At 47.0% G+C, this 13,631-nt stretch overlaps 1 protein-coding gene across 1 annotated transcript; it reads right to left on the reverse strand.

The window, feature by feature from the left end:
• Positions 1–8,932: 8,932 nt before the first annotated feature.
• LOC119434997 (uncharacterized protein K02A2.6-like) lies at positions 8,933–13,400 on the reverse strand. The gene is made up of 2 exons (XM_037701982.2): positions 11,792–13,400; positions 8,933–10,729 (listed from the first exon to the last, which is right to left on the reverse strand). Exons 1-2 carry the CDS (start codon positions 13,101–13,103, stop codon positions 9,159–9,161), a joined length of 2,883 nt encoding a protein of 960 aa, XP_037557910.1. The 5' UTR covers positions 13,104–13,400; the 3' UTR covers positions 8,933–9,158.
• Positions 13,401–13,631: the final 231 nt, after the last annotated feature.

Consider the following 13,631-nt stretch of genomic DNA (forward strand, 5'->3'; position numbering starts at 1 on the left):
TACCTAAGTTCGCTCACGAACTAAGTAAGCACTGCACCGATGCTGTCTGAGTAGCGTATGGTTTGCGAGTGCGCGTCGCATAGGCTTTTTTCGTTTTGATGGGCGCTGTTTGTACCCTTATTTTAAGGACTGACGAAGATGCTTAGCCGCGAAATAGTCTTACATTAGCTACGAATCGTCACGTAAGCCACCTATTTTTCTTTTTCACGGGAAGCACACATCGTGTGTGTCTCTTGTTTCTTTTTTTTTTTCTTTTTTCGGTACTGGTTATTTGGGACTAAAGACTTTAACGCAGTGCTTCGTCTGGGGAGAGCGGCTGTTTTGTACGTGGTAAGCGAAACATTGTGATTTTCTCTGATTTCTCAGGAGATATCTTGCGGACCTCAGGGTGTTACGTTACATAGCTGATTTTTTAGACTTGTACATATTTGTAGCGTGGTGATCGTAAGCCGATGGTCATTCGTGCTCATTCCCGATCGTAGTGGGTACTGTGACGGTCTTTAAATGCCTGTGCATGGTATGCCCAGGTGTAGTAGAGTTAAGAGGCATCATGGGACCAAAATGTTTCGGCGCTTTCTGGCATGGTGTCTGTCGTAGCCTGTGCATTTCTTCGAAACGTGTGAAGCGAGGTAATACAGCATTGCTTCTGCTAAAATTTATTTTTAAGCACTGTAATGGGTTCTCTTTATTTACAAGGCAACTTTTCATGTCAATAATCACTTTTGTTGTTTTACCTGTACTTAGAAACACTTTGAAGAGGACCAGTACGAGGGAAATCGACAGGATGGGCGCCGTCTGTTAAAGTCAACAGCCCTACATCATCATGGACTATATTTTGGAAGTGAAAAACATTGCTAATCTGTATTTGACTGTCTTAGTTTCATTTACGGTTTTTGTACGTGATATGTATGCAGTGTTGTTTATTTTTTCAATGTAGTTATCAGTGTTCTAATGGTTATTTATGAAATGTTCTGTACTCGCCATCGATGTGTTTGGCTGATGCGACGTATTCGATGGTAGCTGATGTATGTATTCTGGCTGGATATCTTGATTAATATTACCCGCGGTTGCGTTTTCTTGTTTGCATTCTTGTTTTCGATTTATATTGTGTGTAATAAGGTTGATGTACTCACTTGAACCCCCCCCCATGTAATGAATAAATTAAAAAAAACGCTCTCTATCCCGAATTGTGTGTCGAGCCACCTACCTTGCGAATTAATGTTTTTTCTCGTCTTTCAACATAACCTTCAGGCGCCACACAGTACATATAATTTTTCATGTACATATCTCTTTCAAGATTGATTGTACTAGACATTATAAGTAAATGTATTTTGTGCATAGTTTGATTTCTTGTGCGTACTACGCAAGATTGACACAGACACGTTACGTTTTTCTCTACAGCACTAACTAAACCTTATTTTCACATCGCAGTTATTTTTACACCAGCTTAATCCTGTCAGCACACAGTTTTGTGGGCAAAAAAAATCAAAAATTGCGCGTAGATATCGTCAAATAATTGCAACGAACGCGAAGAGCACGCGCAACGCAAGGGAAACTAACCGCCGTGCGCGAGTGGCTGGCTACGGTAAAGGAAGCGTGACGTGTAAACCAAAATACAACAGCGAAAAAGAAAAACTTCCACACACAGGGGGTCGCAAACCTTATAAACCAAGCATCGAAGCGCAAAAAATAGTGCGTATTTTAAACATACACACGGCATATTAAATGTGATTGAATTAGGCAACTTGGGGCATGTTCCCGGCGCCATACATTCACGTCTTCGACCTTCGACGAGTACACGGCTATTGGTTATAAAGATATGCAGATGGGACACCGATAAAAAAATCCTCATCAAGGCAAAGCACTTGGAAGCGCGCCGCGAGTAACACTTTTTGAACGCAAGCGTAGCTGAGTCTCAGCTCGTGTGACACAATATGGCGGCGCCAGCGGGGTTGTCTCCACCCTGGACGGCGGCGCTGGGCATCGAGGCACCCTAGAAAAAGGTCCATTTGTAAAGTAGTGGCAGTGAGTAAGCACTGCTGAGCATGGACGAAATCAGTGAGTGTGAAGTACTGCGCAACTAGAAAAAATTGGTGCTTGAAACTGAACAGTGCTGTACAAAAAATATACTCTTACCATGCTTCTGTGACAAAGGTGCCATAGAGGCCATGGCAGTTATAATTCCTGTAAACATTACACAATAATATGAACACAGACATGGAAGTGCAATTTGAAGTCATAGAAAGCCACACACAAATGTCTTCGTGCACAAATATGCACTACATTTTGTCCACTGCAGAGCTCACTTCCTTTGCAAAGAGATGCAATGCTCTTGTAACGCCTTCAACAAGCCTTAAGTATAAACCGCATGCATGAGATCTTGCGCGCGACAGGGACAAGTGACGTGACGGAGATGGCTGTCGCGTTCGCTCGTCGCCTAGAAGTCGTACCACACGCGAGCGATGACTTTGAGCGATGACTTTGAGCGCTGTCTCCCCGGTGTTGCTGGTATGAGGGCAGCAAATACGTGCCGTAACTGGTGTGACGCATGCTCTATTAGTTTAACTTGATGCGTTTTACTGTAAAGAGCACCATAAATATTTATAGCACTAGGTTCTTATCTTTGTGCGTATCAAAATTGAGTCATTCGCTTGTTCCATGTGACAATCGGCTGTACTTGACTGATGTACATCCTGTTCTGGCTTCGCGCTATTGGATAGTCGCTCCGGGCGACGAATTGTAGATTTCCAGAACTGAGCGATCAGGCGACAAGAACGAGCGATCAGTTTGCGCGACAGCTTGTTACGTCGCTCAAAGCCGTCGCTCGTCGCCGTCGCGCACACAATCGCTCTCATGTGGTTTGGGCTTGGGTAAAAAATGCTAGCATGTAGCGCCATTTTTTCATATAAAGCACAGCCACATGACACAAATCAGTAACAACATATAAATCTAAAATCTTGTCAACTTTCAGTTGCTATACCTTTCCTTTGGTGCGCTTCTTGTCCTTTTCTAAGGACAATACAGGCTTCCTGAGCCTTTTCGACGTGTGCAGCACCATTTCTTCAGTTTCTGCATTGCATTTAACAAAGCATTACAAAGCTTACACTGCCGACAGGCAGCAATGTTAGGTGATAAACATTCAAGTGTCATAATAACAAATCAGGCCAGAATATCAGTTACTCTGGTCTCCCCCTGGCATTACTCTCGTTTCATCCTTTCATGAATGCAAAGCATTTGCACGCGTGGCTCTAACGTCCACTACACGACAGATCCCCGTTCATGCAGTAGACAGGTTCTCATGTGGCATATGTCATTCCATCAGACTAAATATGGTGGCATTGAACATTTACGCCCAAAATTGTGTCCAAAACCAAAATTCTGCTGATAACTGCCAAAAGCACACATTTGCGCCGATGGCTCCTCCTGCGAAGCAGTGTCTACCTTGAGCGTCCGCGGCAGTGCGTGCTGCACCCCCTCCCCATTTCATAACGCCGACCCTCCCACACATGTCGCAGACTGCCCGATGATGATGATGAATAAACATTTATTAGGCCCAAAATATATTGGTGGTGCCCACAGGTACCAGACGGGGTGGTTCCCTAGTTACGGGACCCATATGATCCCAGCAGCTGCTGGCCCCTGTCCGTCAGTGCGAGCTGAATCGGTAGGGCGGGGCTGGATAACAAGGTCTCCCATCACTCAAGGGGTTGGGGATTGGGGGTGTTGGCGGGAAGGGGAGGAGGGGGGGTCTTGAGTTCTGTGGACTCGGCCAAGATGTGCGGCAGGGTGCCCTTTTCCCTTTTGCAAAAAGGATAGAGCGTATCCCGAAACTCTAATCAAAGGTGATACGTCTCGAGCAGCCAGGCCTAAACACCAAAGTGATGCTAAGAGATTGCGCCGGCCATATGCTTACTGCACAATGAGCGGGACAAAGCACATGCCGGTGAAGATTAAATTGTTCTAAATGTTAGTCTTATAAACATTTAAGTTGCGCTTATTAACGAATGAGTGGAACTTACCAGCCATGTGCAGCACTCCGTCGCATCGCCGTTCCACCACACGTCGTAGGGGACAATTGGATCGAAATCCACGACATTCTCTGGGTTAAAGTTTTGCACTGCGGTGTGCCTGACAACCGCAGTGATCATGTCCACTTCATATTCAACGAATACACGCATCTCGAGCTTAACACAGTGCAACGCAGTCGTTCTCGCGAAGATGACAGCTGTGGCTATGACCGTGGACTTTATGGATGCGGATTGGCATGCGACTTCGACCGGACCACTGCATCACCCAAACCAAACCAAAACAGAAAAGAAAAATACTACTAAAGCAATGCCGTAGAACAGTAGTGGGTGGAAGCATAGAGGAAGGAAAAAACCTTTTTTTAAAGTTTTTTCCTTCCTCCATGGGTGGAAGGCACAAAGTTGTACAGTTGTACAGAGTCTTAATGATAAAAAAAATGTTGAGAACTGCATTAGGCTTAAGCATTCTTAAAATGACATCCCAACTCATGAGAGTAATTATGAATTTGACATCGATCGTTTGTCTGTTTTGTATACGTGGTCAATGAACACGATCGTTGGCGTTCGTTCATTTTGCCCACCGCGTCCATGTAGAGGGGCATGATCAGATTTCTCTGAGCGCAAGAAAAAAATTTTCAGCGCACGCAAACTCGCACAACACAGACACAGATGCACATGCGCGCGGGCCGCGATTTTGTAGCGATTCCGTCTCCGATGATATTCCTTATCGCACTTTTCGCGCTTTGTCAGGGGTCAGAGCGACGACCCGCCCGCGTTATCAAAGCGATCAAGGCCGCGATTTTGTATCAAGGCATTATGACTTATTCTACTCTAGTCTTATCATCCACCGCTCACGGCCGGCTAATCCCGTTCATAATGCGAGCGGACCGTCGCTCCGACCACTGACAAAGCGCGATAAGCGCGTAAAGGCATTATTACATTAAAGGCATCGTTACAAAATACCGGCCTAGCCGGCCATGAGCGGCGGATGATAAGAGGGGCATATGATCGAGCGGAAGGCATCGCTACAAAATCGTGGCCCAGCTGTAATCAAAAAAGAGTTTTGGAAGTGAGCGTTTGCGTTGTAACTTCTCTGCTTGGGCATGCACGTTAGGTTCATCGCTCTGTTATGCATTGTCAAACAGCTGACCACGTCTATTAGCCCGAAAAAAAATATATATATACGAAGGCCAAGAGCGCGCGTCCAATGCGGCTTACAGAAAAAAAAGACATACTTTTCATGCCGCAGCAATGCAGCACACGCATCGTTAACGTAGGAGCTGATCAATTACATATATGCACATGGATATTATTATGCAAAATGACACCGCCGAAACAAGGAAACCTTAAACAGCTTGTTTCTGTTTAGAAACGGTGATCATGCATACAAAATAATTAGCAAAAGACTGCATGCACATTTCTGCTCGAGTAATAAATGAAGAGGAATTACAAGCTTAATTGTAATTGCACCGAAGCTGCGTGCGACACATTGGGCACTGAAATACAGTTCATATATAAGCACAAGGTTTCTCAACAACCAGAATCATACAAAAGTAATTGTTCTAGTAGCAACAGGTGCACTCCAAGCAGAGCATTTTAGCGGGGATTATTTGGCCGCGGTGGGGCAGAACTCAGCATAGCAAGTTAGTGGTGGCTGGATATTTCTTTATAGTTTTTATTTACTAGTTGTAACAACGTACCATTATTTCTTATTATATCGGAGTGCAGTTGCCGCGACACCACACGCCTCAAGAACACGGAAGCGGCAATGGGGACACCAAAACCACAACCCAGACTGGTCCATGGGTTGGGGCTCGCCGAGGCCCCTACTCACGGACCTACTTGCTTCCAACTTTGATCCCCCCGCTGCCCCTTGGGTGCCCTAGAGATGCTGCGCTGCCTGCTTTATATAATGTCAGGTGTTCTCCTAAGGCCTCCATTTGCCATTTACATATGTGCCCTCTTGGAGCAGCACTTGTAAAAAAATCCAGTCTATTGTTGCGACGAAAAGAGCACCCCGCAACGAAAAAAGCTGCCCACGACTTCTGCAACGCCACTCAGATCCTTGCCGAGTAATTATAGCATAGGTACGACGCGGTTTACTGAACGTGTAGATCGTGCGTGCCGCTTTTAGGAATGTGCAGCCACACGAAATTATGGTAGCATTGCCACTAAATATGCAATGACATCGATCATGGTTGACTCTATGGTAGGATCAGTTCACATGGCACAAAAATTCATCTAGCCATTTTCTTGTCTGGCATGTGTGTGTGCTTCTTAATTGATGAGCAATATAGTATCTTTCTCTATTTCAATATCCGAAAACCATCTTCTCCGCTGTTGTGTTTCTCTAGCTTGTTTAGATCGCATCTTGTGCTAGCAAAATAAGACTTACGAAGAAACATAAACACAAAGCACATTTCCCTTTTGCCATCCCATAAGCAAAAACATGTTCGTCATTTTTTCTAATGCTTTCACGGCTCTTTCAGCAACTTTACAAGCTTTCACGGCCACCCGATGTACAATAACATCCTTGCGTATGAGGCATTTGGCTGTAATCACGCCACCCAATAAATTAGAAATTTTTTTCGCATTTTTAGTGACATAATAACCTTTATATTCCAAACCCATTATAATTTGACATGGCCTAGCATTATGTGATTTCGTCAGTAATACCTTGATTCTGATCACTAACGCGAGGCGAAGCACAAGCTTACTAAGCTTACTAAAAGCTTGCAGTTAACGTGATCGCGACTAGGTATTGCTTACATCTTTATGTTAATATAGTCCATATAGTCACATTGGACTGCCCCGCAGTGTTCGCCCCAGTGAAAAATTTTGGCTTCGAACGTCGCAATGTCCCAAAATCAGAGGAAGCATTATAGGCAGTACCTGCAGCCGGACTCGAACGTTCAAGTGCCACAGCAAACTCGAGAGTACATGCTGAAAAGACCAAGGTCAACCACTGCTGCAAGTCAGGTACGTATCAGTATTTCATACTCCGAATAACAAAAAGCAGCTACAAGTCTTACTGCGTGAGAGGAAAACTATGATGCGTCAACACCGCTGGTGTGCTTCCCGAGCCAAGAAACGCGTAGTCTTGAGTGGTGCCTCGCGCATCGATCGGTCACGACGCGGGGAAAGCGGGAATTGTTTCGTGCTAGCACTCTATCGTGACGCGCACGTTTCTTTGGAGTGCAGTTACAACCAACGTTGCTTGCAACCAAGGATCACGAGGGTTGCAATGTGGGCTTTTTGGTAACGCATCTTGGAGGGTTTATGGTAACGCGATTTATTTTGGATGGACGTGCCATAAAATTAATTGAATCATTCACGTGTAACAGCAACGATCTTAGCCTGGAACAATGCAACGTACAGGATCTACCATTGTAAGAGGGAACAATCGAGCATGTGACCAATGCTCCATGAGGTGCCATCTGCTGGTGCCTGGCACCCCGCTTGGTGCAGAAAGCCACTGGCGCTCTGTGCTCCGTGTGTCGTCTGCTACTACCAATCACTGGGTGGTGTAATTGCAGACAATGCATGGAGCGTACTGCCTCAGCCGCACTCTGTGCCTATGCCGAGCGAGCGCCAGCAGATTGCACTTTACAGAACAACAGCCACACGTGTGCATGTTCCCTCTAATAGTGGTACCTAAGCTGACCTACGTCCTTGTGTCAACGCTGCTTCTATGTACAAGGCAGGGTATTTGCAAAAGGACACAGCCAATGTGGCTAATGGCAGAATAATAGCCGACTCCCTAGGGAGTGCATTTTATCAGGGTCCTGTTCATTACACGAGACAGAGTTGGTAAACCTGCACCTTCCTGCACTATTGTGAAGTTAGCACGTGGGACATACACTGTCGCACCCATAATTCAATTCAATATATATAGAGCAACACAGTCCTTTTTTGTGCTACATATTAATCAGTGAACTGGCTTTGCGGAAGAGTGGTAATCTCACCGTTGCTTTCCTATGACCTATGTATGTTTCTTGTGAATGTGACACTTGTTTTGTCGTTGGTATCCCTAGAAGATAAAATTTCATATTTGTTTGCTCTTTCAGATGAACCTGGAAAACCTGAACAGCCCTTCGACGAATGTCAGTAGTGTTGAATCGAGCGACAATGAAGCTGATAATCTTAGGCACATCAACTCCAACCTTGCTTCACAAATGTATGCTTGTGCAAGCACGAGCGCACATGTCAGCGACGGAGAAGACACTAACCAAGCTGCAAGTGAAATAGGCACTGCGTATGAAGGTACAGTGAACTTCAGTTGTGATGAATTCAGTTCTGCCTTTGAGTTGAGTGATGATGGTTCGGAAGTGGATGGATGAAGGGCACAAGGGTGATGCAGACAGTGAACCAGAGAATGGTGCTGAAGAAAGTGAGCATGCAGTACATGTACTTCACAAAGCTCTCGGAGGAGTACCTTCCCAACCAGAAAACAACAAGGGCACAGGCTATGCTACTCATACTGGCATATGTTGTTACTTCAGGTCTTACGTGGGCACAACTACAAGGACTTCTCACTTTAATAAATGCTCTGTTTGGGGAGAAACTTGTGCCCTGCACTACATATGCTGTGAGGAGGCTGTGAAAAAACAGAAAAGCACTGAGGATCCATCTATACTGCCAGACCTGTCATCAATATCTGGGAAGATAAGATGATGCCAAAGACGAAGACACCATCAATTATGCTTCTTGTGGCAGTGAGAAGCTGCAACATTTAATTATTACTGCAAGTTTTTTTTCGATATTTAACATTAAGTAGCAGCTTCTGGTATTGCTAAACAGGTTGGCAGTACTTTGCTTTTTTATTTGCAGAAGATTGCATCTGCTCCTCATGTGTCAGGTGTGTTTGCTGACATCACGGATGGCATTCTCTACCAGTGTTAGTGTTACATCGTAGGCCGGACAGCGCGCTTGACGCAGACGAGGCAGACACAAGCTGACAAGCTGGAAGAATGGACGTTTATTTCCAGTGCACGCCGAAATATAAAGACAGGTTAAGGAAGGAGGGGAAGGGAAACAAAGTAAGAAAACATAAGATAGCCACCTAGAATGGCACGTGTAGCGGTCGACTTCATCTGAGAAATGAAAGAACACTGCAGTTATAACATTTCTCCATCAATAATACTGAAGACGCTGCACAGGTCTGCGCTCTCGCGTTGAGCGTCGGAGTTCCGTAGCCACTGTAGGTTCACGGTTTCTCTCTGGTGCGTCCAGGGGTTGGGGTGATGACTGACGCTGTGGTGGTGACGTTTCACGAGTTTCGGCGTTTGCCTTTGGCCCTGCTCCGGGAGTTTGTTGCGGAGTTTTCGAGATGGACGATCTTTCACTTTCCCTGTGGCCTTGGGTAGCCGGTGGGTCTTTCCTTGTGTGAACTTGATCAACGTGTCGCCGAACGAGGCCCTCAGGCGTTTCCACTGTCACCATCCTAGCTCCGTCTGCTGACTTTACCGTGCCCGTCTTCCACTTATCACCCTTACCAAAATTACGGACGTAAACATTTGTGTCTGGTGCAAGAGTCCAGTCATCCGATGTTCCCGATCTTTCTGCAGCCAAAGGAGGAAAACATGTGTCGAGGCGAGACCGGATTTGGTAGCCAAGGAGGAGTTCCGAAGGAGATTTGCCCGAGGCAAGGGGTGTTCTCCGGTAGTTGAAAAGTAATCTGCAAAGGCAATCTTCTAATCTGCCCTGGTTCATCTTCTTCAGCCCATCTTTAACAGTTCGGACAGCTCTCTCTGCTAGGCCATTCGACTGCGGATGAAACGCAGCCGTGCGCAGGTGGGTTATGTTATTGTTGTTCGCAAAATCAGCAAATTCTTGGCTAGTGAACTGCGTCCCATTATCTGAAACAATGGTGCGAGGAATGCCGAACCTGCCAAAGATGCTGCGCAGGCAAGTAATAGTCGAAGATGTGGTCGCCTGTTTCATTGGTACGGCCTCAATCCATTTGCTGTGAGCATCTACGAGAACAAGGATCATGCTTCCTTTGATTGGCCCGGCGAAATCTAGATGAACTCTCGACCAGTTTTCCTGGCAGGTCGGCCAGTTAACTGGCGGAGCAGATACCGGCATTGGTCGATTTTGGATGCAGCTTGTACACCCCGCTGACAGTTGTTCTATGTCGTGGTCCATTCCTGGCCACCAGAAAGCTGACCGAGCAATTGATTTCATCGCCGATGATCCTTGATGTGTCTCGTGCAACATGTGCAACATTCTATGTTGCGCGTTGACTGGAATGACAACTCTACGGCCCCAATACAGCAAACGGTGGGCCAATGACAGTTCCAGTCTGCGGTCGTAAAAGGGGAGTAAGCTTCGTTCTAATGCTTTAGAGCTTGAAGGCCACCCGTCTCTTGTGTACTGCATGACCTTTGAAAGTACTGGGTCACCTGCGGTCAGCGCCTGCAGTTCTTCTGCCGAGACCACTCCCTCCTGGACACATGCTAGTGCCAGAACGTAGTCAGGTGGCTCCCCTTCCGTGGTTGGCTCCGAAGTTTCTTGTGGCAACCTACTAAGCGCGTCTGAGTTCAGGAGCTGCTTGCCTGGCGAATACTGTAACTTGTAGCGAAATCCTCCCAAATACAGCGCCCAGCGCTGTATGCGAGCAGCAGCCAGAGGCGGAGTGGGCCGATCCGGTCTCAGCAGGCCCAGGAGCGGCTGGTGATCTGTGACCAGGATGAATTCTCGGCCTAGAAGGTAATCACGAAACTTCATTACTCCAAATACGAGGGCCAATGCTTCACGTTCAAGTTGCGAATAATTTTTTTCTGCTTTCGACAATGTCCTTGAACGAAACCCGATCGGCTTGTTGACGTTCCCTGTCGTGTGAAAAAGCACTGCACCGATTCCTTTTTGCGATGCGTCGCACTCTAGTTTCAGCGGTTGTGAAGGATCGAAATGAACCAACACCCCTGCTTGCTGCAAGCACCGTTTTGCTTTATCAAACGCCGTTTGTTGCTCTTGTTCCCAGAGCCAATGTCTGTTCTTTTCCAGCAGCCGATACAGCGGAGCGAGCAGCGATGATATGTTCGGCAAAAATTTTGAGTAGAAAGTGATCATGCCAAGAAAAGAACGAAGCTCAGCTACATTTTTCGGGCTAGGGGCTTCTGTGATAGCTTCGACATTCTTTTCTATTGGGTGCAATCCTTGCCGATCGATTCGATGGCCAAGATATGTAACGGACACTTGCCGAAATTTGCATTTGTCGAGCCGCAGTTTAACACCACTCTCGCGGAAACGCTGCAGAACGGCTTTTAGCACGTCGTCACTTCCTGCTCTTTCGGACACCAAGACATCGTCCAGATAAGCTTGCGCGCCTGATAAGCCTTGTAGAACTGTTTCCATTCTGCGTTGAAAAATGGCTGGTGCAGAGGCAATGCCGAAAGGTAATCTGTTGTAGCAGAAAAGACCTTTATGCGTAGTAATCACGCATAACTGGCGCGATTGCTCATCGAGAGGGACTTGGTTATATGCGTCACGTAAGTCCAGTGTGCTGAAATGTTTTCCACCGCTTAAGGACGTGAACATGTCGTTGATTACTGGCAACGGGTACTGCTCCAGCTCACATGCCGAATTTAAAGTGACTTTGAAGTCGCCGCAAATCCTAACGGTGCCGTCCTTCTTAAGGACAGGTACAATGGGCGTAGCCCACTCGGAATGCGGTACCGGTGACAAAACGCCTAATGCCACGAGCCTATCAAGCTCTTCAGATACCTTGTCGCGTAGAGCGAAGGGAATAGATCGGGCCTTACAGAACTTGGGCGTGGCTCCCTCCTTCAGCTGTAGGTGTGCCGGGGGTCCTTTGATGAGGCCTAGATCCGAGCTGAAAACATCTGGAAACTCGGCGAACACGTCAGCAGTGACCTGCGTTGTGGTAGACGGCTGTGCGGTCAGCGGCTTGGCTGAGAGGCTGAGGACCGGGGAGCCTGCGTCGCTCAGAAGGGAAATTAGGTCTCGACCACATAAGCTTGGACCGGGGCAATCTAGCACCACCAATGCGCATTCTACAGTTGTATTGTCGTACGACACTGGCAACAGGAGCTCTCCAAAAACTGGCAACTTTCCGAGGTAGCATGATAACTTCGTGCGTGAAGGCCGTAGCGAAGGCCAAGCGTTTTTGTGCTGCTCAAATAGCTGTCGAGACACGACGCAGACCGGGGAACCCGTATCGATAAGCATTGATACGTCCACACCTCCCCATGTGAAGGTCCGTCGAATTGGGGGCTTCACCTTTACCTCCCGCGTAGATTTTAGCGTCCAAATGTGCATGCTATCCTCTATGTCTTCATCTGTCTCCCCTTCCTTAACAGTCAGTACTCTGCCGCGAAATCCCCGGGCTCCTTCTCGAGTTCGAGGCCTTGCGCTTTCTTCGTTCCGGCATTTTACTGCTAGGTGACCACGTCGACCACAGTGATAACAACGAGCATTACTCCAACGGCAGGCATTACTGTTGTGCTTTATGCTGCCACAACGCCCACATTCTACCGGTACCTCTTTCGTTGAGGTTGACTGCGCCTTAATTTTAAGCACCGCCGACGCGTCTGCGGCCATTTTATTGGCATCCTTGTCTGCAGCTTCAGCCGACAGTGCCATCGTTTCAGCGTCCTCTACGGACAGATCTTTCTTTGTCAGGAGTTGTTTCTGCAGTGCGCTCGATCTTATGCCGCACACAATTCTATCTCGTAGCATTCGGTCGAGCATAGTACCAAAATTGCAGTTGTCCGCAATTCGACGAATTTCAGTAATGAATTCTTGGACAGACTCACCGTCAAGCTGGCAGCGGTTGAAGAAGCGGAAGCTTTCGGTAATCTCATGGCGCTTGGGATCAAAGAACTCGTCCAAGACTTTCACGACGTCTTCGTACTCCAAAGAATTCGGCTTCTTCGGCGCTACTCTTCCTGCTAATATTTGAACGGTTCGCGTGCTTAAAGCTGCCACCAAAAGTGCCCGTTTCTTTGCCGATTCCGTCACGCCCGTTGCCTCAAAGTATGCCTCTGCCTTGATAACATAGGCCTTCCAGTTGTCTCTTTCGTCGTCGAAGTCGGGCAGTTGCTGGTGTGCCATCGTCGAGTCGTCGCCCCGTAGCGTAGCTGCTGTCCTGCTTCAAGGTTTTGCCAGGGGTTTTGCTTTCCGTTTCTCGTCGCCACTGTTACATCGTAGGCCGGACAGCGCGCTTGACGCAGACGAGGCAGACACAAGCTGACAAGCTGGAAGAATGGACGTTTATTTCCAGTGCACGCCGAAATATAAAGACAGGTTAAGGAAGGAGGGGAAGGGAAACAAAGTAAGAAAACATAAGATAGCCACCTAGAATGGCACGTGTAGCGGTCGACTTCATCTGAGAAATGAAAAGAACACTGCAGTTATAACAGTTAGAAAGCAGAGGAACATGACATGGAGCGACATCACTTTGACCATGAACACAGATGGAGCACCTGTGTTTGATGCGAGCAAAAACTCCATATGGCCAATTCAAGTGATGATTAATGAACTTCCAGTTTTAACTCTGTGGCAAAATGTGCTAGCTTCAGGTGTGTGGTATTCAAATGCTCTCCCTGAAGCAGTTTGTCAAAGAGATCAACAGCCTTGGAA

The sequence above is a fragment of the Dermacentor silvarum genome, unplaced genomic scaffold (genome assembly GCF_013339745.2).
Source record: "Dermacentor silvarum isolate Dsil-2018 unplaced genomic scaffold, BIME_Dsil_1.4 Seq367, whole genome shotgun sequence".
Classification (NCBI taxonomy): Eukaryota; Metazoa; Arthropoda; class Arachnida; order Ixodida; family Ixodidae; genus Dermacentor; species Dermacentor silvarum.

What these genes read in the sequence shown, in the direction of transcription:
- LOC119434997 (XM_037701982.2), bottom strand. Translation starts at nt 13,103, where the DNA reads ATGGCACACCAGCAACTGCCCGACTTCGACGACGAAAGAGACAACTGG. An exon ending in GGGAGCCACGCCCAAGTTCT is followed by an intron (nt 10,730 to 11,791) that starts GTAAGGCCCGAT and finishes ATTACCTTCTAG; the next exon opens with GCCGAGAATTCATCCTGGTC.